Source organism: Chelonoidis abingdonii, chromosome 6 (assembly GCF_003597395.2).
Source record: "Chelonoidis abingdonii isolate Lonesome George chromosome 6, CheloAbing_2.0, whole genome shotgun sequence".
Classification (NCBI taxonomy): domain Eukaryota; kingdom Metazoa; phylum Chordata; order Testudines; family Testudinidae; genus Chelonoidis; species Chelonoidis abingdonii.
The window spans coordinates 72,509,702-72,533,835 of record NC_133774.1 but is presented as its reverse complement, the minus strand read 5'-3'; the positions used below and the strand labels follow the sequence as shown (position 1 = coordinate 72,533,835).

Genomic DNA, 24,134 nt, shown 5'->3' with positions numbered 1-24,134 from the left:
AAAAGACTAAACTGGTGAAGTCATTAAGGAAACGTTCTTCAATATGGCCTTTGGTGACTCTCAGAACACTGGACAGTATGTCTGCAAAAACAGAGCTGTGAACTATTTGGTATGTTCCTTTAATTATGCAGACATTTGAGTAGCTTAGACAAATACAATAAAACAATACTGGGGGGAGATTCTGTGCTGCACCAGTTACAGACAAAGCCCCGATCTTGCAATCCAGGAAGAACTGAGGCTAATGTAATTCAACCTCCCTTTGCAGGTGCAATCCTGGGCTGCTTTGAGTGCTGGGGAGACCCCCAGCATACTTTCAATAGATCTCCAGGGTCATCTTAGTTACGTCAGCCATAGCACTTCCTGGAATTTCCAGAGTGCTGTGTGCTGCAGCCCTGCCCCGGATACCCTGAGCACTGTCCTCAGCATGCCTCTGACATCAGGGCTTGCAAAGGAGTCCTTATAGACCAGGTCTGCAGGTGAGGGAATTCTCTCCCAGCTGGATTATGGGGTTTTTAGGGCTATTTATGCTGCTGCAGCCCTTTTATTCTGCATGAATGGGTGAGATGTGGTGAGGATCTCTCCCATTAAATCTGCCTGATAGTCTCATACTAGAGCCTGTGGGCCAGATCCTCAACTGGTATAAACCAGCATAGCTCTATTGAAATCATTGGATTATGTTGATTTCCACCTGCTGGGTATCTGGTGCTTGTAAGTCTTACTTGGAATGTATTTTATTTTTCTGAGACCATTATTCTGATTCAGTTCAATTTTAGCCATCAGAATGGTCATTGGGGTCAGAAAAAAAAGGAAATTTAGATGTGCAATGTATAACACCATATGTCATGAAAAGTATAACACCTGTGTGCCATGGAATAAGAGATCTTTTTGAGATGTGTAGCATATATTACCTGGGTTAAGCATCTGCAATATCTACAATACTGATAGGTGGTCATGCCAATAACACATTTTCTCTTGGGCCACAGCATTATAGAAATGTTTTTCAGAGTCTTATCTCATACATGAGCTTGTGGACACTGACAGGTGCTAACCCAATTATATCCTATTGAGTCTTGAATTTCATTAGTGCTCTTTGTTTTTTCGTCTGCCTTATAACAGAATAATTGTGGTGTTTGTGTGCTGTTTACTAGAAAAAAATTAGATTTTACTACACTGAATGAACGCTATTGGCTAACTTGCAGAACTCTGCCCTGCTCCCACTGAAATCAATGCGAGATCTTTGTCATTGACTTTAGAGGGAACTGTAGCAATCCATCTGTGCATAGATAAAGATGACCTGCAAAATTCAAGGGGGAAAAAAGAAAAAGTGTGTCAATATTTTGCTTTATATTAATGTGTAAAGAAGACCTAAAAGTTTTTGTTATTTTCTAAATACTTAAAAATTCAGGACTTGTCTGCTTTGAAAGGTTCTCTGAAGACTGGAGAACTAGTAAAACTGACATCACAATAATTGGGAGGGGAAAGGATCTTTTGTCAGTTGCTTATAACCTTCAGACTTGATCCTCAGCAGATGTAGATCAGCTTAGCTCCATCAACTTCACTGATTCACATGAGGATCTGGCCCCAATTGTCCTGGTTAACTTCAGTGACTTTTGGAAAAAGAAACCTCCTTGTTGAAGATTGAACACCATATCTCCTCATTAGTTAAGGTGCGAGAAATCAGAATATATATTCCTGGTTCCCCTAGGAGATCCTCCAGATAAACCAGGGAGAACCAAACTTGACATTCTTCATATTTCTAATGTAAAAAAATTCATTCTAAGTTTTTTAAAGTCCTTCAGTACTCTTTAGAAAATGAATTTCAGATCTCACAAATAACTCAGTGTTCCGTGTGCATATGGTAGTTTTTAAAATGGTGTAAGAATGCTTTGATCCTTCAAGCACTTTACATGCATCAACTATTTTCCATCTGAAGGGAAGGTGAGTGCCTATTAATATTAGACTTCAAGTGGCCTATAGATGTTTCATCAAAGCTTCCTTAATTATCTTTATGCCATAGGAAAGCCCAGAACAGTGGTGAAGATTCAGATCTAAAGCAAAGGAGAAGGTAAATATTATTTGACAAGGAGAGGTTGGAAAAAGAATATTGGAGACTTTTGTATTTATGTCTCAGTAGAGACGATTTACATTCTAATACAAACAACAAAAAGGTAGTATACATGGTGTTCTTTAATTACAATACTTTAATAACCTACAATAGCACAAAATTGTCAATTTTTTACTTATCCATCTGTCTAATTGCTACATTTAGAGCTTTGTATTAATTTTTTTTTACTGGATCATTTAAAAATGTGTTGAATCCCACCCATGTAAAATTGTATAAGTATCCTTTGTCTGCTGAAAAGCTTCATAATATGACCTCAGTTACTGCTTGTAGACTTACCACGGCAAAACTCGCTGGAAGTTACTCTACCGTACTATGCTGCCTGGTTAAAGTTTACTAAGGGCTTGTCTACACTTGAAAGTTATTTTGGATCAACTTGAGGTTTTCAGGATAAAATGCATTGCTTCCATACACACGTTTTTGTTTAGAATTATCTGGTGTCTCAACCTACTGTAATTAACTTATGTTGGAAGCAAGTTTACAAACATTCAGGATGAGTTTTCTCACAAGAAGTTAGGTGTGAACACATCACCATTTCAATTCAACTGTTTCACTTCCCACTGCAATCCCACTTTACTTTGCTGCACACCTGGGTCAGCCTGTTTACCTGTGTGCCCTCTACTGTTCTGCGGTCATCTAGAATGGCTGTCACCCCACTGTTTAAATGCTGGTGTGAGCCAGATGCACCCCTGTGCGATCCAGTTCATGGTAAATTCACACACCAATGGCTATTAGCCAAAATGGTCAGGGACGCAACCCCATGTTCAAGGTGTCTCTAAACTTCTGACTGCCAGAATTTGGGACTAGATGAGAGGGAATGGATCACTTGATAATTGCCATTCTGTTCATTCCTTCTGAAGCATCTGGCACTGGCCGCTGTTGAAAGACAGGATACTGGGCTAGATGGACCATTGGTCTGACCCAGTCAGGCCATACTTTTATTCTTAAAAATGTCATGAAATTGGTTGAAAATTTTCAAAGATCTTTTGCAGAGAGCAGCATGAAATCCTTACACAAAGGTATAACAGCCTAGCCTCAAAATTGGAGCACAACACGTCATTGACCCTGTGTCCTTGACCAGTTGCATATTTCAATAAAGTTCATTTCTCTGGCTGCTCATAACATCCAGAAAATCTCTCCACCTTTTCTTCCCACCCTTTGGTGAGGGCTCTCTTGCTTGCTATCTCAGAGGTTGTACAAAATGCAGCAAGCTCAGGGTATAGTTAAACAGTTCCTTTCTCCTATCCAAGTGGCCTGTGAAAGGCTTGATAAGCAAGGAAAATGCTAATTGGCAGAGTCCAGAAGCAGTGGCTCACAGAGAGAAGCCGCTCCAAGAAAAGTTCATGCAAAAGTGACTACTCAGTTTCCTTCTCATGTACCTATATTGCCTGCATTATCGTGACACCTGCCTCAAGGCAACCAAAACCATCTTGCTGCCAAACTGCCAATACATGTGAATCAGCCTGTTCATATACTGACTGTCAAAATCACAGTGCTCAGCAGTCTTTCCTCCATGCTGCTTCATACTAGTTTGAAAATTGTGCAACTCTCAAAAACCCAGGGATGAAAGGAGAGGAATCATCGAAAATCTTTGGTTTGACCCAAAGTACCAGAATTGTAGTGGGATCTGGTAGGTGTCCCACAACGTGCAGCAAGAAGAAGCTCAGAATGCCTAGAGCCTAGCAGGAGAACATTCAATAGTTTCATTAATGATTGGATAATGGAGTAGAGAATATGCTTATAAAATTTGCTAATGACACCAAACTGGGAGGGGTTCCAAACACTTTGGAGGACAGGATTAGAATTCAAAAGGACCTTGACAAATCAGAGAATTTGTCTGAAATCAACAATATGAAATTCAATAAAGACTAGTGCAAAGTAGGGAGTCATAGGGAAGAAAAATTAAATGCACAGCTACAAAATTGGGAATAACTGGCTAAGTGGTAGCACTGCTGAAAAGGATCTAGGGGTTATAGCAGATCATAAATTCAATATGAATCAAAAATGTAATGCAGTTGTGAAAAAAGGCTAATATCATTCTGTGATGTATTAAAAGGAGTGTTGTATGTAAGATATGGGAGGTAATTGTTCCACTCTACTTATCAGTGGTGAGCCCTCGGCTGCAGTAGTGGGTCCAGTTCTGGGCACTTTAGGAAAGATGTGGACAAATTGGAGAGAGTCCATGGGAAAGCAAGAAAAATGATAGAAGGTTTAGAAAACCTGACCTGTGAGGAAAGATTTAAAAAACTGGGCATGTTTAGTCTTGAGAAAAGAAGATGGGCGGTGGGAGTAGGACCTGACAACACTCTTCAAATATGTTAAGAGCTGCTATAAAGAGTGAAGTGTTCAATTTTCCATGTCCACTGATGGTAGGACAAGAAGTAAATAGGTTTAATCTGAAGTAAGGGAAATGTAGGATAGATATCCTTCTAACTGTAAAGGTAATTAAGCGCTGGAATAGGTTACCAAGGGAGGTTGCGGAATCCCTGTCAGGTTAGACAAAGACCTATCAGGGATGGTCTAGGTATATTTGGTCCTGCCTTAGCACAGGAGGCTGGACTAGATGACTTCTTGAGGTCACCTCCAGCCCCACATTTCTTTGATTCTGCGACTACACAGTGGGATGCCCATCCTGAAGGCTGTGCACTTATTTTGGAGAAATGCAGTACTGTGTGGACTCAGTGGTCCAAAAGGGAATTAGCTAAAGCCCAGAAAACACAGCAGTCTGGATATCTGCTTTCAGAACAGTTGTTTCTGATTATTAACACACAAAAACATACTCTGAAATCACTTTCCAGTGTAGACAAAGTTTTATGTTCTCCCTGCATCTCTGCTATTTCCTACTTCCTTCTTGTTGTATATTGTGCATAGACTTGTACAGAACTTTACAGTATTATGGACATTCTAATAATAGGAAACAAATGAATACAAGTTCTTTAATTTATAAAGTATTAATTGCAAAATGTTACATAGTTAATATTCAGAATGAACTTGTTAATATTGATAATTCTTGTTCTTACTGTTCCACTCCCCAGGTCACGATCTCGTTGTAATACCAGCAGTGGTAGTGAGTCAGAAAATTCTAACCGGGAGCATCGGAAGAAGAGAAACAGGTTAACTTTAATTACTGCAGGCATTGAAGTGCAAAACACAAATAGATTGTTAATATTTCTGTAACAGTTCTGCTTTTCTGCTGATCTTTCTATAGACTATATTAACTTGCTCTAGTTTTATACAATCTCACTGAGACACAATGTGGCAACTTAAAGCTAAAATTTGCATATAAGTAATTTAATTAGAGAAGCACATATACATATGTGTATTCAATCAATGCTAGTCCCCATACTGGTCATTTGGAAGAATTCGTTATTAATGTATCATGCAATCAATTATATGAAGAAGTTTACAACAGATTTGCATTTTTACTGTATCATGTGAGGAAAAAATGAACTGTTTTAATGACTATTAATGCCTATAATCTCTGGCAGTGCCGTGTATGACATTCATATATACTTGTGAATTGTCAGCATCTCAATATGTGACTGAAATTGAAGGGAAGCAACCCACTCTACCATTCAAAGTACAAAGTCTATTTGTAAAAGAAAAGAGTGTGTCAAGAGGATGTCATTACTCCAGCACATTGTCAGCAATGTCTCTGTGGTAGGAAATGGAATCATGTTCTTAGATCTGAATGACCCCATTTCCATTTCTTCTTACTGCGGTCTCTTCTAAAAGAAAACTTAGTTCAACTTTCCCATCACTATCTTGAACCCAAATATTTGTTGGCTCCAGTTAAATCAAATTCCTTACTTACTGTATGCTGATTCCTTGGTTGTGGCTGGTGCCTTCTGAGTAGAAAGGGATGTTTTAAGGTGTTGGGCGTCAAATATTTTTATCTATTTTTTTTTAAAGTACAGTCTAGAGAAACAAGAAATGGTAGGCTGAATTTTAATACCTGCTTCTCTTAATGCCACTATTTTAATTACATGGGTTGCTTGCCATGCCTGAGGGGATACCATGATTGAAGACAAGCAGAATTTTGTTATTAAAGAAAGGAAAAGAAAGAAAATAAAAACAAACCAGAACACAAACAAGCAGTAAACAATGGTTCTTCTTCGAGAGATGACCCTGGGGTTGCTCCACTCTAGGTGTCGGTGCGCCCCTGCGCCTTTGATTGGAGATTTCTGCAGCAGTACTCGTAGCAGCCACGCATGCTCAGAGCCTGGTCCCCGTTCTGAGTGTACCTTTAATGAGCATGCGCGCCCGGTTCCCTCAGTTCCTTCTCTGCCGTCCCCGGCTTGAGACGGAGCTCAGCAGACTCCTTAAAGAATTTCTTTCCTCATCTTAAAATAACTTGTAGTTAGACAGTTTCTTGTTAGTTAGTTGTTAGTTAGTGTTACCTACCTTTTTTCTACTGTTAAAAAAAAAAAAAAAAAATTTGTTCTCTCAGCCACTTCAGATATGTCTGGCTCCACAGGCTTTAAGCGCTGCTCCTCCTGTAAGGACGCTATCCCCCTCTTCAATGGACTTTCACAGTGCATAAAATGTTTGGGGGAGACCCATATTCCCCCAAAATGTGCTCACTGCACTAAACTAAGCTCCAGAGCGAGAAAGGACAGGGACATAAAACTTAAACTTATTTTACTTCAAAAATCCCTAGGGTCCGCCTCAGACCCTGGCACGGACTCTGCCTTCGCTCACCAACACAGGTCTCCCACTTCTAAAAATCAGAAGAAAGCAGCAAAACGAGGACACCTTCTCTCAAATTCAAAAGAAGCCCTTAGACACAAACCTTCTCTGGTCAGATCCACAGTCTCCTTACCGGTGCTCCCCCGCCTGAGCACTTTCGATGAGCCGGGCTCCTCCGGCACCGCGTTAAACCCGCCTGTGCTTTTGGCGGCAGCGCAAGGCTCCGGTGCCGAGACGACAGGCTTTCAGTTGCCTGCCTCGATTATGGCACCTATCGGCACCACGATGAACGGGGTGCTGATAAATCAGGCCCCCCCTGAGGCACCACAGCCTGCTATTAATAGCTTGGCACCGACTACGGCACCAGCATTAACAGTGCTACTTGGCACGGAGCCAAGACTAAGAACTCCGGTGCAAGCCCAGGTTCCCTCACAGCAATTCTATCTGCCTTCACCTTCAGCTGCCTCAGCGCTGCCGTTTACCCAGTCAAGTGACCTCCTAGTGTCACCTACGCTGCAATCGCCCTTCCTTAAAGACTGCTTCTCCCTTACGAATGATTCAGGGTCTGAACAGCCCTTCCTCCAGTGAGGAGGAGTCTGAACTACAGGGTGATGTTTCAATACAATCAGAATTCCGTCCTCGCAGTCCTGTCACCTGCGGGCACAGGAAAATTGTCTCAGACTACCCTCGAGACCCTGCCTCCTGATGTGTTAACCCTTGGATGGCACCACCTATACCTTTTCCACCACCATGGCAGTATTGGGCCCCATGGGCATCTTTCCCTCGGCAGCACACCCACTATTCCAATCCGACGAGACGCGAACATCCAAATCATATGACTCACTTGGCGGCACCTTCCCATTCTCAGGATCAATTAACTCCTGCTTCTGACCCAGTACCAACTGAAGTACCAACTGAAGTAATGCCTGAAGAAGCTTTAATTCCCTCCCCTCTACCGCCCTCAGATGATTTTTCGAAATTCCAGGATCTCTTTAAAAGGGTTGCCAGTGAGCTTAGAATCAATCTAGAGGAAATACCGGACCAACAACATGAGTTAACGGACATCCTGCAACCCTCTTCTTCATCCAGACTGGCATTACCAATTAATGCAGCCCTTCTGGAACCTGCTAAGTCCATCTGTCCAGCTCCAGCCACAAGCCAGCCTACTGCAAACAAGCGGACCGTAAATACTTCATTCCCTCTAAGGGCTCTGAATTCCTTTTCTCACATCCTGCGCCAAACTCACTGGTATGGATGCAGCCAATCAAAGGAACAAACAGTATTTCCGCCATACCCCAGCCAACAAGGAAGGCAAACGCTTAGACCTGCTGGGTCGCAAAGTGTATGCCTCTTCAACCTTACAATTTCGAATTGCCAATTATACCGCAATTCTGGCAAAGTATGACCATAGAAACTATAACAAGTTCATGGACTTTATTGAACACATTCCAGACTACAAGAAACAACAGTTTACAGCTTTAGTTTCCGACGCCAAATCATATCACACACGCTCTTCCGCAAACCCCCCAGCCCCCTGGGATCAGCCAAACTCGCAGGCAAGATACACGCACCCTGCGGGTCATGCGCCGAGTTCGTGCTCTCCTCTTCCTCTCCTCGCGAGGTTCAGAGCACCGAGAGGATCTCCCTTGATGGTGAAAGCTTTTGCTTCCACTAAATGAGGTCCCACCAATGAGGAACTCAAGGCAACTCTTTGACTCCTAGCATCCAACCCTACAACCAGCGAGGCGACATTCAGATATCAACCTTACCCCCACCGCCACGCTACCCAAACCATCAATTTCCCAAATCTCAGGATCAACAACAACACCATCAACGCAAGATCATATACCACCGGCTCGCCCAATCTTACCGGTATGCCCGCAACTTCCTCCAACTAATAAGCAGATTTGAACCTCTGGTCGAGGTCTGAAACACGTCCCGAACTAAGCGTGTGCACTGCCTACAACTATCTTTGGAGGAACACACCACAGCCATTTTCACCAATCAGAATATTACCACCTGACAAGTGTTCTAGAGTCATTCACAACTGAGTATCTATCCCTTCCTCCCTTACCTCCACCCTACCCACTCCCCGTCCCTCACAGGGACATCCCTCTCATAGAGCCTCCAGCAAGCAAGGACAACATTCCTCACTGGGTGCGCGACGTGTCCGAATGCACAAGGGGAAGGTTCTATCCCTATTTCTATAACAGACAAAGAGAACTGGAGATGGCGACCGATCCTCAAACCTCAGAGCCTCAAATCAAATTTGTCAAAAAGCAAAAGTTCAAGATGGTACTTACCCCACCCAAATTCCCGGCCCGGCAGGGCGATTGGTTATCCAGGCCTCGACCTAACACAGTACTTTCACGTCACTATCCCCCACTGCCGACACCCCAGAAATTTTTTCACTGTCTTTTGGTTTTTATTAATCGCCCGCTCGTTGGGCTCAACGGCATTCCAATACAAGTCTAACCATTTGGCCTTTCCACGCCGCCCTCGAAGTTTTCTCAAGCTCTAGCGGTAATCACCTGCCTACGAAGAGCAATGCTTTCTTCATATTAGTGTGTAATCAACTCTTTGAATGGTTCAGGAGGGCTTAAAGATTTTGGGTTTTGGGAACCGTCTATAAAAAGGATAGAGCAGGGTTTTTCAGCCTTGGAAAAGAGGAAGTGGAAAGGAGGGAATAGGGATAGGTGTAAAGATAAAATCAAATGAAGTGATTATGGCGCAAAAGTAAAATAGGAAAATAGATTATTTAACTTGTTCCCTTAATTAAGAATAGAGGCCCACAAAGAAGTTTAAGTAGGCAGCCAGGTTTAAAAACAAAGAAAAGGAGTTTTTCAGCATCGCACAACCACTTCCAACCCTGGTGTGAATCTTCCTTTTGCCTGGGGTTGGTTGGAAAAGGCTAAGGGACTATAAAAGGTTTTTTTTGGAAAGAGAAACAATTGGCCATACCTTACCGAGTCAAAGACTCTCTCATATGGTGGACAGTCCCCTACAACCTCTGCTCTGGAGTCCCCTTCCTCCAGACCCCCCCAACTCTGATGATGGCGACCGATGCATCCCTCACGGCTGGGGGCCACATCTCTCACCAAACAGTCCATGGGCTATGGTCTCATTCCGAGACCTCCTGCACATAAACGTTCTAGAACTTCGAGCTATACGGAATGCCTGCGCTGCTTCCTTCCCACTAATCAAGAATCAGCATGTACGCATAATGACAGACAACATTGCCTGCATGTTCTACGTAAACAGACAAGGAGGGGCTCGTTCCCACTCTTTTGCTCAGAGGCCATAAAACTCTGGAATTGGTGCCTTGCGAACCACATCCGCATATCAGCTGCTTATCTCCCAGGGGTGATGAACACCACTGCCAACGAGTTAAGCAGACGTTTCCCTTCGGAGCACGAATGGGAGATAGACGAGGGAATCATTTACAACATATTTCGAACTTGGGTCACCCAACCATAGATCTCTTCGCAACCGAAAAACACGAAAATGCCTCAATTTCTGCTCCAGGGCGGGACTGGGCAAACACTCCCTCAGAGACGCATTCATGATCTCTCATGGCACCGGGACTTCGCTTATGCATTTCCCCAATACCATTGCTCAACAGGGTCCTCATAAAGATACGAACGGATCTTGCCAGGGTGATCTTGATCGCACCTTCATGGCCGAGACAACCGTGGTTCCCTTTCCTCACCAGAATGTCAATTCAACCACCGATCTCCCTGCCTCTCATCCCGAACCTCTTATCACAGCAACACGGCCGGCTTCTTCACCCCAATCTCTCCATGCTTCATCTCAAAGCCTGGTACCTGCATGGTTCTCCCAACGAGAACTAGACTGTTCCGACCAAGTTCAGAGGGTACTTCTACACAGCAGAACACAATCCACCTGTACCACCTATCTCCGAAAGTGGAAACGATTCACAAAATGGTGCTCAACCAAACAACTGTCTCCTACCTCTGCACCTCTTCCCTGCATACTCGATTATCTATTGGACATTAAGCAATCCGGCCTTTCCTTCAGCTCCATCAGAGTCCACTTAGCTGCCATCACAACCTTTCATGGTACAGTTGACAATACCTCAGTCTTCGCTCATCCCATCACCAAGCGTTTCCTGAAGGGACTCCAAACCCTATATCCAGACATTAAGCCACCTACCCCTCCATGGGATCTTCACCTAGTATTGTCCTGTTTAACTCATCAACCCTTTGAGCCCTTAGCCACCTGCTCCCTCTTGCACCTCTCGATGAAAACAGCCTTTTTGGTGGCCATTACCTCCGCCAGACGGGCAGGCGAGATAGCAGCCCTTATGGCAGATCCACCATCATATACGCTCTTCTTCAAGGACAAAGTTACTCTACGCCTACACCCAAAATTCCTTCCAAAAGTTCACGCTTCATTTCACATCAATGAACCAATATATCTACCAACTTTCTTTCCGAAACCACATGCAAACTCCTTCAAAGCCACAATGCACACACTTGATGTGCACAGGGCCTTATCCTTCTATTTGGACAGAACCAAACCCTTCAGAAACTCTCCTAGACTCTGTCTCCATCGCGGAGCGCTCCAGAGGCATGGCTATCTCTACCCAGAGACTTTCGAACTGGATCTGCGATTGCATATGACTCTGCTATCAGATAAAAAAGTTACATCTCCAGCATTGATCAGAACACATTCCACTAGATCTGTATCTACCTCTGTAGCCTTCTTACATAAAGTACCATTGTCTGACATTTATAGAGCAGCCACTTGTTCCTCCGACCACACATTTGTCATACACTATGCTCTTACTCAGGGCCCTCTCTCTGACACTCGATTAGGCAGGGCAGTATTATCTACTGCATTCCTGCCTGACCTGAAGTCCCTACCTCCTTGAGATACACTTCTTCGAAGTCACCTAGAGTGGAGCACCCACAGGGACATCTCTCTAGAAGAAGAGGAGGTCACTCACCTTGTGCAGTAACTGACATTCTTCGAGATGAGTGCCCCTATGGGTGCTCCACTACCCACCCTCCTCCCCTGTACTTCAGAGTTGGGGTAGCCTCCGTTGTAGAGAAGGAACTGAGGGAACCGGCCGCGCATGCTCACTAGAGGTATACTCAGAGCGGGGGCCAGGCTCTGAGCATGCATGACCGCTACGAGTACTGCTGCAGAAATCTCCGATCAAAGGCGCAGGGGCGCACCGACACCTAGAGTGGAGCACCCACAGGGACACTCATCTCGAATAACATCAGTTACTGCACAAGGTGAGTAACCTCCTCTTACTTCAGACACAATCTCTTCTGTACAGCTCTATGGAGAGCTCTTAACAGAGATATTATACTTTGGTCTTATCTTATCTAGAGAAGAGTGTCCCCAGCAGAGTGGACCCACTCTCCAAAGTATATTATTCCCCCAATCAGTAGTGAGTCCTGTTTTAGCGTACCACAGATAACTAACAGTTTATACGTGAACAAAGGAATTTTGTTGAAGGCTTGGTGAATCTGGTTTGATTTATCATGGATAACATAAACAGTGTATAAATGGGCAGAGGTAAGTGAGCTTAACTATGGGAAGTGTAGTCTAGTGGATAGAGCACTAGCTATAGACTTAGGAGACCTGGTTTCCATTCCCAGCTCTACCAAGACTCTGCTGGGTGACCTTGGGCAAGTCACTTCCCGTCTTTGTCCCCCTCAGTTTCCTCATCTGTACAATAGGGCTAATGATACAGACCTGCTTTGTAAAGTGTTTTGAGATCTACTATTGAAAAGTGCTATGTAAGGGCTAGATTGTTAGTATTATTAACTAAGACCTATGAAAATGAAGGAAATATTTAACTCGGACTCTTAAGAAGTCATCAAGAGTTATTCAGTTGAAATAACTATATTTCTTATAAACTCACTGATTCATTTGCAGGAATGTTCTTGAAAAGCAAATTCATGAATATTAAGAACCTTTAATTCAAAGTAAAACCCACTGGTTCTCTTTGTTTGCCAAGGTTAGCTTATGTCTTCTCTCTAGGAATACACAGTATGAATGATCCAGTGTTTAATGGAGAAGATGTTAATACCTTAAATTACCATAGCATTTCAGTATCCCATTACTATTATTACAAGTTTATCTCCGATCCTTTTGCCTTGGCAATGATTTTGCCAAGATTGTCTCACCAATTATGCTGAAGTCTTGGTGATGTCATCATCTTGCAGAAGGAGTGCTGGGCTGGAAGATTACTTCTTTTGGATATTGTGTTGTGACTTCTTTGTTCTTTGTCATCTTGCAGCTGTTTGTTTGTTTGTACCAGAGGGGTTGACCAGGCAGAGATGAGTGTTTTGAGCTGATATCTAAGTTCAGATTTATACTCTTCTCTTTCCATAGTCTCACAGAAGGTGAGGGGCTTCACTGCATCCAAATAGCTGCTGTCACCTTTTGATTGGCTCAACACCTTTGTGGGATGGTCTTGGCAGCATTTTCAGCCCATGAATTTACTATCTGCTTATGTGTATGCAGGGGGGTTGTAAACCATCTTCAGCTTATAGTGATGTGGCTTTTGTCTGTGTTGGGAAATTCTTAGAACATCTTTAAAGTTAGAGTTCACTTAATAAGAGACTCTTGCAATATAAGGAATGAACTGCAAGAAAGTGTGGATGTTGTTTATTGTTTATCATTTTCTTAAGAATAAGAAGAATCTGCTTTCATCTTTCTAGCCCTTCTTCTGTTCAGATTAAAGAGCTAAATATTTCATAGCTCACATGTATTTTTGTAATATTCCATGATTTCAGGACTGGATGGCATATAGGAACGTTAATGATATAGAGCCTTTTACCTCTAGGTCACCAATTTAATTGCAGCCCAGATCAAAAGTCATTACCAATCTGACATCTACCTGGTAACATATATGAAATGTGCTGTTGGTCTTAGTTTTGTTCCCTGTGGCCAGGTACAGGGAAAACACTGGCCTCAGTCAATTGCCACCTTTGTGTAAGCAGTTTCAGCAGGTATTCAGAACTATGGAATGGACATGGACACTGAATTTTTTACTGTATCTTCTTACTAGCAGAGGTAATCCACCCAGATCAGTGTTAAAGTCGCAGGATGACATGGGGAAATATGTGCTGCCACTGCCCAGGCTGTATCTGTTTTGTTGATAAATATGAGTTCATTTTCCAGTGCTGTGGATCAGGCATATTGCAGAAATGAGCACTAAATTGTACTCTTTTTGGTCTTGACAAATGAACAGATAAGAGACAATATTCACAAGTATCAGGTGAAAGCAAATCTAGCATTGGTATGCAAAGAAAAATCAAGAGTAAATGTGAGGCATTAACAGTGAAAATGGTGAAAGTTAGGATTAAGAGAACAACAAATATTTTAAGCATTCTTAATAAACACATTAGATTTCAATACAACCTGTGTATATTTTATTCTGAGGCAAAATTATGTAAATAAAGTACAGCAAAAACTGTTCTAAATATATTTAAATAATAAAAGATGCATTCTCTGTATTTTCATGCTGTGGTCAAAAGAAAATGTATTTAAGTTATGAGGTATTATGTATAGTACCATTGCCTTCTAGTTGGTTATATTCATAGAAATTTGATCACATCTCTAAAGAATAGCACAAAAAGTATTAAGCAGATACATTCTCAAATATGTTTGAAATGGAACTTCAGCAGTCAGATGAGCCTTCATATTCTTTAAGTGGGTAGGCTGCAGCACTGGCTTTTTCCTTGGTGTCTCTGGCACATTTCCTAGGTACAGACTTTCTGTTACTGCTTCACAGAAATGGGACCACCTGACCCAGCTGCCTTAGGTCCCCAGGACCAGTGTTTACCCCCCTGATAGCTTGAGCACATCTTATCTTGGAGCTCCAGTCACATGGGTGCTCTGAGTTTAGAGTTCTTCTCTTCAGGTACATGTGATAGTGAAGTACACATACGTTGTAAGGTTTTCCCCAAACCAGTCACTCTTTATTTTAGCTAGCATGAGAAATATACAGATTTAGACAAAAAATTAAAAATACCTATATGCATTTCCCTGCTTCATTTTCCTCGCTACTCTGGAGCATTCTTTGGGCCTTGGTCAGAGTCCTCTGAGGTATCTGGAATCCCCTTCCGCACATTGCTTCCTTTCCTAGTCCTGGATTCTGTCCGTCTGTCTGTCTCTCTCTGACCCATGCAGTTGGTGCCCTTCCATTCTCTTTATCTGAAATGGCCAATGAGAGATCTCTGTTTTCTAACCTCTAGCGCCTTTTGTCAGGTGACTCCCTGTTTGGCCTCATCAGAGATTTCTCACCAGATGATCCGTTGCCTAGTTATTTCTGCCCTGGAGTTCAGACTTGAAAAACTGGTTTACCCTAGGCAATAGCTATCTCTTTGTTCAAGAGTGCTCCATTTGAATGGATGATTATTACAATTTAATGACCATTGCTAGCCCTGTGCCAGGTGGAAGAATTTCTCCTGTGGGTTTTAGCTCAATATCTAGGCAAAAAGACAGTGGGGAAGGCAAACAAGCTCCACATTCGAAATGGAGCTGACAGTCTGGTACAGATACAGAGGGTCCCTAGTATCAACCAGAATTCAAAATTCATAAACTTTACATAGACACATTCCCCAAGTCATCACAGCTTCATAACCACATCTAATCTGAATCCTGCAGAGATAGAACACTAGTGTTTTTAGTTTGCTGATATTGCTTGTTTGGTTAGCTGCTTTGGTACTTTATATATTGAGATTTTTCAATACTATATTTGCTGCAAATTAAGCAGATAAGTAAACGTGATGGTTATTATTGGGCGAAATGGTGTTAGAGCAATAGTAGGAAAGGAGACAGCAGAAATATAAAATATTCAGAGATAAATTAATTCATGCCCAAGGATTTTCTTACCATTCAGAAATACAGATATTAGAATTTTTAGAAGGCCAATATATATTAACTAGGACATGCAAAAAATATTAAAGGTTAACAAAGAAGCATAGAAGGAAGAAAGCCTCCAGAGTAGAGGAAGGCTGGCAGAATGCCAACTGAGGGCAAGAACATGTAAAAATTATGAAAAACAAAGATGGAGAATGAAGAAATTGCAGAAGAGGTTAAGAGTAATAAGACATCTTTCAAATACATGTGAAGCAAGAAATCATTGTTGGAGACAATGCCACCTCTAAGAGCTTGTAAGGGTAATTTATGGTCAGAGAAAGCTGAAAAAAATAGAGAGGTGCTGAAAAAGTAAATGATTTTTTCGCATCAGTGTTCTCAAACCAAAACAGATGTATATTTTCAGGGAGAGGAGATGTGATAAAAAAATTAGAGCATCTGAAGACTGACAAATACAGAGCCAAATGGGAAACTGCACGTTTGATTTCAACAGCAGGAAGTTGTTAGAAATTCTAGTCCAAGTCTTTGCTTTCCTGTATCTAACATTTATGTCATAATGCTTTTAATATCTAATATATGAAGAGTTTCCAGAGATTTTTTACACGGAGTAGAAAATGAAATATCTGGATTCTCAGGCTCAGGTTTAATTTCCAGTTTTTACACAAAGCTCACAAAAATTCTGTGGAAGATAGATGTCACTATATGACAAAAAGGGGAAAAGCTTCAAGGCAATATCTCATTTTAGCAGGGGTCCCAAATTTGGAAAAGAATTACAATCTCCTTCTCTGTATTTCAGTCAAAGAGCAGCACCTCACTGTGAGGCACTATTCTATAGTACCTCATCCACTTTCAAATCAAGAAGATTTAAAAGTGTGAAACCAGTGCATGCTGGGGAGAGAGCAAGGGGAGAAGTACTTTCTTCCATAGCTGGAGGGAAGGTCCAAAGGTGATCATATTTTATACATGTATTCTGGATTTAAATGTTGGAAATCACTGGATGAAGGTTCCCTGGGAATCTTTCATAATTACTGAAGTTGTTTCAGGATGCTACAATCAGAAGTATTCTAGCTATGGACGTGTTTACTTGCACAGTTCTGATCCTGGCATGGACACTTAGTACAATGGTTGTATCACACCACTGTCATACCAGTGCTAAAACAGCTTTGAAAATGATTCTTGTTCATCACATTGTATTTGTTTAAGCAAAAGGTATTAGTCTGAAATAACACAGAACTGTGTTGTTTGAATCTTTGTGAAATCCTACCTCCAGTAGAGGTCACATGTCTCCTCAACAGACTGGATGCTATCTGTTAATAGATACTGGGCCTGGTTCTCCATTGCCTGGCACATGTGTAGTCACAAATGAGCAAAATTAGTGTCAAATACTGCCATTCTCATTTAGTAGCATTTTGCACAGGTTTAAACGACTGTACTATATCAAGACATATGACACTATTTACACCATGGATGATGGCCGCCCTTTCAGAATGAATTACCTGTTCATATGTGAGTTCCTATATTACATTTCTATACATAAATTTATGTTAATTCTTGCTGCTGCTGATTACAGGTTTAAAGTGACTTGTTTAGAGATGAAGACTTGATGCGCCAGTGTGTTCTGGCTGCATTGTGCGATGCAACAGAGCTTTGCTGATTTGCACTAGCTGAGGATCCAGCCCAAGAGTCATTAAACATATATAGAGAAAATCAGATGAAAGAAACAAACAGTTTGCATAACATCGCTAACCTGATATAATTAAAAATTCATCTAGATAAAGCTTGTTACTGGCAACAACAATAAGAATAAAATAGCTTATATTTCCAAGGGAGTGATATCTCCTTTCTGACCCTCTTGATCAGCCAGCCTGTCAGAGAAATATCTTTCTGGCATCTTTTTTCTTGAGTTTTCCTTCCCAATTCTATTTTCAGGTTTCTTTAATATGCCTGGTTTGTTGTCATATCAAACACTCTCTTCCCTCAGAGTGGTATTTCACATGGTCTGTCTCTTAATTCCTGCAGGATTACATTCAGTCCTGTCACTAAACAGTTTCATATCCTATTTGCCTGTTCCATCTTTGCATCTGATCACCCCCAATAAACATATCCACCTCCAAGGCTGGCTAACTTTTGGCTAGGCCTGAATGACCTTGCCTTAACATGTTGATTGTCTTGGCTGGAGGCATCACCCTGAAATAAGATCAGTTTGTTATTAGAGGTGCAGAGCTTGTAATTCATTGCTGACATTCGTTCCAATCTGCACTAGCTGTGAATCATGGACTGATTAACGGATCTGTTGTTATTTTTTTAAAAAACATATCACATTTGAAAATAAGTGGGTTGAATTGGCACTGAAACCTCTTCGTAAAGAATTTGGACGTTTTTAGGGATATAGAAGGATACAGGGGATTTGCTTTTAAACCCTATCAAAAAAGATAAACACTAGCTATGCTGGTGCACTGTATATGGGTTTCGGCCTTTAAGCAGATTCCCATTGGTACATTTCTCATTTATTACATTAGATTATACCTCATTTTACACTGACCTGTTTTGGGCATTATTAGAATAAGGGTTAGACATTAGAGATCAGTGAAATCAATTGGAAAGAATTATTACTGTTCATTTTAAACAACAGATATTTAAATTTCCAAATAGAATCTATTCTCAGAACATGTTCTAGATTGGATACTTCTGCATGCCTGGACTATTTTTGACCTTACAGCAATCCATCCCATCTATCTCTAAAGCATCAGTTGCTGTAGTAACTAGGCACTCTGAACCTCTTAAGCGTTGTTCTCAGGCCTTGGCTACACTGGCACTTTACAGCGCTGCAACTGGGGTGTGAAAAAACACCCCCCTGAGTGCTGCAAGATGCAGCGCTGTAAAGTGTCAGTGTAATCAGGGCGGCAGCGCTGGGAACGCGGCTCCCAGCGCTGCACGCTACACCCATAAGGGATGTGGTTTACAAGCAGCGCTGGGAGAGCTCTCTCCCAGCGCTGTGGCTTTGACTACACTCACACTTCAAAGCGCTGCCGCGGCAGCACTCCTGCAGCGCTGCCGGGGCAGCGCTTTGAAATGTCTAATGTAGCCAAGCCCTTAGAAACAACAGGCACTTGACTTCACAGTGTCATTCTCTAGGGAAACCCTGAGAACATTTACTAGACTCCTCTCTTCATTTTTGTCCCCTGGATCCATACATGTAGGTAACCCTCTGTGCATAGATCTACCTCCTGCCTGCAGGGGAGACTCAGCAGCATCCATGGCAGTGTCCCTTACACTTCTGGATCCTATATAATGTGCCCCATGTGAATCCAGGTGCCTTGCAGGGGGGATGCAGCAGGGACTTGGCAGGTTTGGGGTGAAGTGGGTGGGTTGGAGAGGTCTCAACACAGCTGTGGGCAAGGGAGGCCCTGGTCATCTGATTTCATTAGAGCCATACTGCCAGGTCTGCAGCCATAGCTGTAATGAGCTTCATGCAGCTGGTAAAAATAGACCTGGACTCCTCTTCCCTGGAATATACCCAGATCCTCAGGGAGTTTCAGGCTTTACGGTTTGATCCTGCAGACTGTTTTTGAGCAGGTACTCTGCAAGGAGATTCATGTGGACTCTTCCTACTCCTTAGGCTCCTGTTAGTGGTTTTGCCACAGAAGGGACCAAACTGGCCCAGAGAATTTAGAAACAATTGCAGAACGTGAACTGCAATACCAGACTTGTACTAAAAGTCTGTGGATTTGAAAAGCAAAATAAAATCAGCATACAGCCCTATGGAGTGCTTTCGGCATAGGTAGGAAGATGGTCTAATTCATGTTGGAGGCCATGTTTTACCGGTTTGAATTGATTTTCCTCTTGTACAAACTTTTTTTTTAATTTCTAAATAAATTTTGTTTTCTTTGACACAAGCTCTTGTTTTTGTAATGGTTTTAGGAAATAAGTAAAGTAAAAGGAAAGATATAAATCTTATGTAAATGTGGTTATAACCAAGCTTGCTGATCAGCTCTTTTTGAGGTAGCAGCAGGGGTGCACGCAGGAATAAAAATTTGTCGGCTTTTGGAGGAGCACGTTTTGTACCCCCACAGCCCCAAGGGCCGGAGAACCTCACTCTCCCCACCGCAGCCCCAGGGCCAAAGGAGTTCAGTGCTCCTGCTGATTATTGGGGTGATCCATGTCCTGACTTTCCCCTCCCAGAGAGTAGTTTGAATAACACCAGGATTCCTTCAAAAAATACTGCAAACCACACCAATGCCAAAGCATTGATCCTCCAGATCTTTACTCTAGATGTGTTGTTCTTTATGCAGGTTACGGCAGGAGAATGACATGGTGGATTCAGCTCCTCAGTGGGAAGCAGTACTGAGACAACAAAAAGAGAAAAACCAGGCTGATCCCAACTACAGGCGATCCAGGCACAGATCTCGATCGTACGTGAGCATTTCCACACTTTGACATGAAATCAAAGACCACTGTAATGTATTTTGCACCAGGACAAATAATTCTGACCTAATTATTATTACTTCTTTGTAAGCTGTTCAGGAATGGCAACTTTGTTGACATTTACTTGGTTTAATCTCACATTAGATGACTTCTCGGAATAGTCCACTTTGTAATCCCCCTCCAGTGGTGTAGTGGTTTGAGCATGAGGCTGAAAGTAAGAAGATGCGAGTTCTAGTAGAAACTCTGCCGCTGACTCAATATGTGAGCTTGAGCAAGTCACCAGACCTTTATGTGGCCCTAATTCTATAATGGGCATAATAACATTCCCCACCTTTGTACAGTGAGTGAAGATCTACAAGTGACATTTTATTTTACTATAGTATGTGAGGGTTGCTCTTTGTGAAGTTTCCACACAATTTAATTTAGCCAAAAAAAAATCTGTGAAATACTGTTCCAGATTAGACCAGTCACTAACAACTTCACTTCAAATTACCATTTGTAAGCAGCAATCAGGGATTTATTATAACCTGCTGTCAAGATTTCCGTGAGAGTGGTGTTGCTAGGCAATGCCGTGCATATCTTCAGCCGTCCACTGAACAGTGAAGTTGCCAGTTCCTAAAATTAATTTTCTTGTGAACTAATGAAAACATTGTATTGATTATTTTTTACTCTGTGCATAGTCAGGGTTTGGAGAAATTCCAAGATTATTATTCTTGGTAGTGTTAATGTCCAGCATAATTTGTGACTAGAGAAAGTCAAAAGTAGGGTGGGGCTCCCAGGCATCTAAAGGAGAGTGCCAGAGGATCCATGGCAGGGCAGAAGGGTTGGAAAGCATGTTGAAGAGTGCCAGGAGACCAGCTGGGAGGCCCGGGATAGTACTCAAGAGAGTAGCTTGACTACTACCATAGCCTAGTTGCCTGTCAAAAATGGATGAATTGTCCATTCCAGGATGCGTGTGGCTTAATATGGTAGCAAGGTAATGCGCTCTAACACTTACACAGCTACAGTCTCATAATACAAGTTTTAGTTACCTTCCATATTAAGCCAGAACTATTGGATCTGTGTGAAGCATCAAATTGCTGAATTTATTTCCCCTCATAACAATGTATAGATGTATGCCATAAAAATAAGAAAATGTTCCTAATACAGAATTGGGGTACAGATCCAGGCCTTTGCTGGGATATTGCACCTCCATGTCACCAGTAGACGCTGTCCAAACTCTGGCACCCAAGAGGCTAGGAGTTAACACAAAATTAACTATTGATTTCAAAATGTAAACTAATAAAAATGGCAGAGTCAGACTTTTCTACCAAGAGCTCCAATACTTTAAAAACTTGGTGGGGGGAATAAATACAGTTGAACCCACATATAGCATGCAACAGATCCAGATGTAGAGGATCCTTTGCATGCTTACGCCTGGTAGTGGGGTTGCATTCTTGTATACCAGTGTGGTTTTAGGTTGGTTTAAAATATGCTGGTACAGCAGGATCAAGAAATAATACTTACCCACATCCAGTGGTACCAGACCCCTGGGCATGGACTGCAAGGGGACAGTAACATCTACTTTGCCTGCAGAATGGAACAGCTGCTTCTTGTCTCTTGTTTAACTCCCCACAAAAAGAGCATTACTCATGGTTTGTGTAAGGAGCGGTGATCTTGACCCCCAGTTATGGTGACCAGAGACACTCGCTGTCTGGTGTGAAAAATCGGGATGGGGGTGGTGGGTAATAGGAGCCTATGTAAGAAAAAGACCCAAAAATCAGGACTGTCCCTATAAAATCAGAACATCTGGTCACCCTACGCCCCAGTGAAAAGATATAGGTAAGTTGAGGGTAAGTCCTGAATTCTTTCAATGCATTGCCTTGAGTAGATTGCAGTTCTAACTCTAGAGAGCTTCTCCTTAAATTGAAACTCCATGGAGAAAAAAAGACTTTCCTTTAAGAGGGTTGCACCACACTTTAAATTTTTTTTTTTAATCTGTAAAATTACTTTAATAACTCGTGACTGGAAGGATTTATTCATCGGGGTGCAGAGGAAATAAATTGAAATTTGATGAATACATACAACATACAAATGTGCAACTATTTTACTGTTATCTGTTGAATATAAAGAACAAAATCAAACTATGATATAAAGCTGTATATCTGTGTTGACATTTCACAGTTCTGATATTACAAGCCACCAGAGTTCCGTTCTCCTGGTTACCAATATCATCAGAACTCATTTTTATCTCTAACGCCATATGTCACAGTTTTGATTCCTTTATGAGAAATGCGTAGTGCCATTAAAATTCCAAATGTTAAGAGTTTTACAGGCTTTGTACAGATCTGTTTTCTTTCACCATCACTTAAAAATCAAATGTTAATAGGTAGACTTATTATAGGAAAATACATAGCTAAAAAGTGTCAATCTAATAACTCATTTGTGTTAAAGCTGTGAAACATAAAGTAAATGTGATTTCCATTATTTTTTGTTACCTCCTATATAGAAAGCATGTTTTAAACCAGGAAGTGCTCTCTAAACTTCTAGCCCTTGTATAAAATTTGTAACTAACTTTTTCTTTGCCAGATAAATTTCCATTACATTAATGAGACACCAGAGGCTCCCTCTCGTGGCTAGTTTAACTCATGCAATGATGAAACACTGAATTAGATCAGTGGTGTAAAAAGATTATATTTTCATTACATATTATTGATATAGCAATATAAATGTACACAGTGCTTTACAGAACAAGACAAGATCCTAGATGGTGAGGAGACAAATCTTAGGGTATTATTTGTTTTTTTTCCTCTTCATTGTGATAGGGATGAATATATCTGCATCATCTGTTTATCTTTCTAAGCAAAACAGAACAAAACAAATTGACAATAAAAACATTTGACATGGACAAAAATAGTCTTGAAAAAGAAAACATTGGCTCTTTAAAGATGTTTCTTGCAAAAATGATCAAATAAAAGCTTTTTAACCATTTGAATGGCAAAATTAAACATGAGAGACAAGGTAGTTGAGATAATACCTTTTACTGGACCAGCTTCTGTTGATGAGAGACACAGCTTGTCTCTCCAACCAACAGATGTTAGTCCAGTAAAAGATATTACCAATCTCACCCACCTTGTTTCTTTATTATCCGGGAACGTGTGTCTACGCTACATACAAAATTAAACAAGACAGATAGACTAAAGATACGGTAGGGTGTAACAGCATTTATTAAACTTGGTTGTGGCTCAGCTGTGTGATAACATGGCATGACCTATGTAAAACAGAGAAAAATCAGATCCCTAGTGCAGGGTATGAGGTAGTTTGTTTGTTTGTTTTAGTCTAGTCATAACACGATTCATTCCAGTTCCACACATTTAACGATGCTTTGAACTCTGTCATTTTAATAGTATAGACATGGCCTTCATGTTAACTACTATCTGTGCTGCATTCAATTTAACTACACATTGGGTTCACTTTAGTAGCTTGAGGTAGAGGGACAAATCAGCTTTAATTGTGTCTGGTTTAACTTGGGCTCATCACCCTTAATTTCTTTGATAAACAATAACATTCAGTGTTAGTTTTTTGCTACATTTTTTTTCTTGGAAAAATATTTGACAAGTATTTGACCCTTGTTTCTTTTTATGGCAATAGCAGATGTAAAAAGCTCCAAATTCTAGTTCTGCCAGGCTTATTTTCAAGAGTTCAAGTAAAACATCTGTGTAGCCAAAGGGGATTTTTTAATTGAGAAGAATGGCCATTTAAATTCCTTGGCTATTTAAATCCACTAAATGCTGCCTATTTGCAAATCATGAATTCAAAATGTATTGTTAATAAGAGTACAGATGTGGGCATAAAATTAATGTAGACCTTATTAGCATCTAGGCTGTTTGAGCTTGTAAAAAACAAAAAATATAATTAAAATAAAATTTAAAAAAAAAGTGGAGACATACTTAATGGAAATTCCCATTAGATTCCTTGAGCATTAGAGAATCTGATTATCTTAGGAATGGTCCAGAAGGTACTGTCTGTTCAGAACTCAGTTCAGATTTATAAC

The 24,134-nt window shown here is 41.3% G+C and overlaps 1 protein-coding gene and 1 long non-coding RNA gene across 4 annotated transcripts in view; one reads left to right on the top strand and one right to left on the bottom strand.

Moving 5' to 3' along the window:
* EPB41L4A (erythrocyte membrane protein band 4.1 like 4A) overlaps positions 1–24,134 on the top strand; it is a 217,753-nt gene that overhangs the window by 176,126 nt on the left and 17,493 nt on the right. For 2 of the 3 annotated variants that reach the window (XR_012656120.1, XM_032768247.2), the window contains exons 17-19: positions 2,018–2,065; positions 5,158–5,235; positions 19,969–20,088. Coding sequence is in view for 2 of the 3 variants with exons in the window: in XM_032768247.2 (XP_032624138.1) it covers positions 2,018–2,065; positions 5,158–5,235; positions 19,969–20,088 (246 nt within the window). In the remaining variant the exon portion in view is untranslated. The remainder of the gene's footprint in view (positions 1–2,017; positions 2,066–5,157; positions 5,236–19,968; positions 20,089–24,134) is intronic. The other variant, XM_032768250.2, reaches the window with a different exon arrangement.
* LOC142046985 (uncharacterized) lies at positions 1,318–6,033 on the bottom strand. The gene is made up of 3 exons (XR_012656122.1): positions 5,937–6,033; positions 5,143–5,204; positions 1,318–1,756 (listed from the first exon to the last, which is right to left on the bottom strand). It is a non-coding gene; the product is annotated as an uncharacterized LOC142046985 (long non-coding RNA).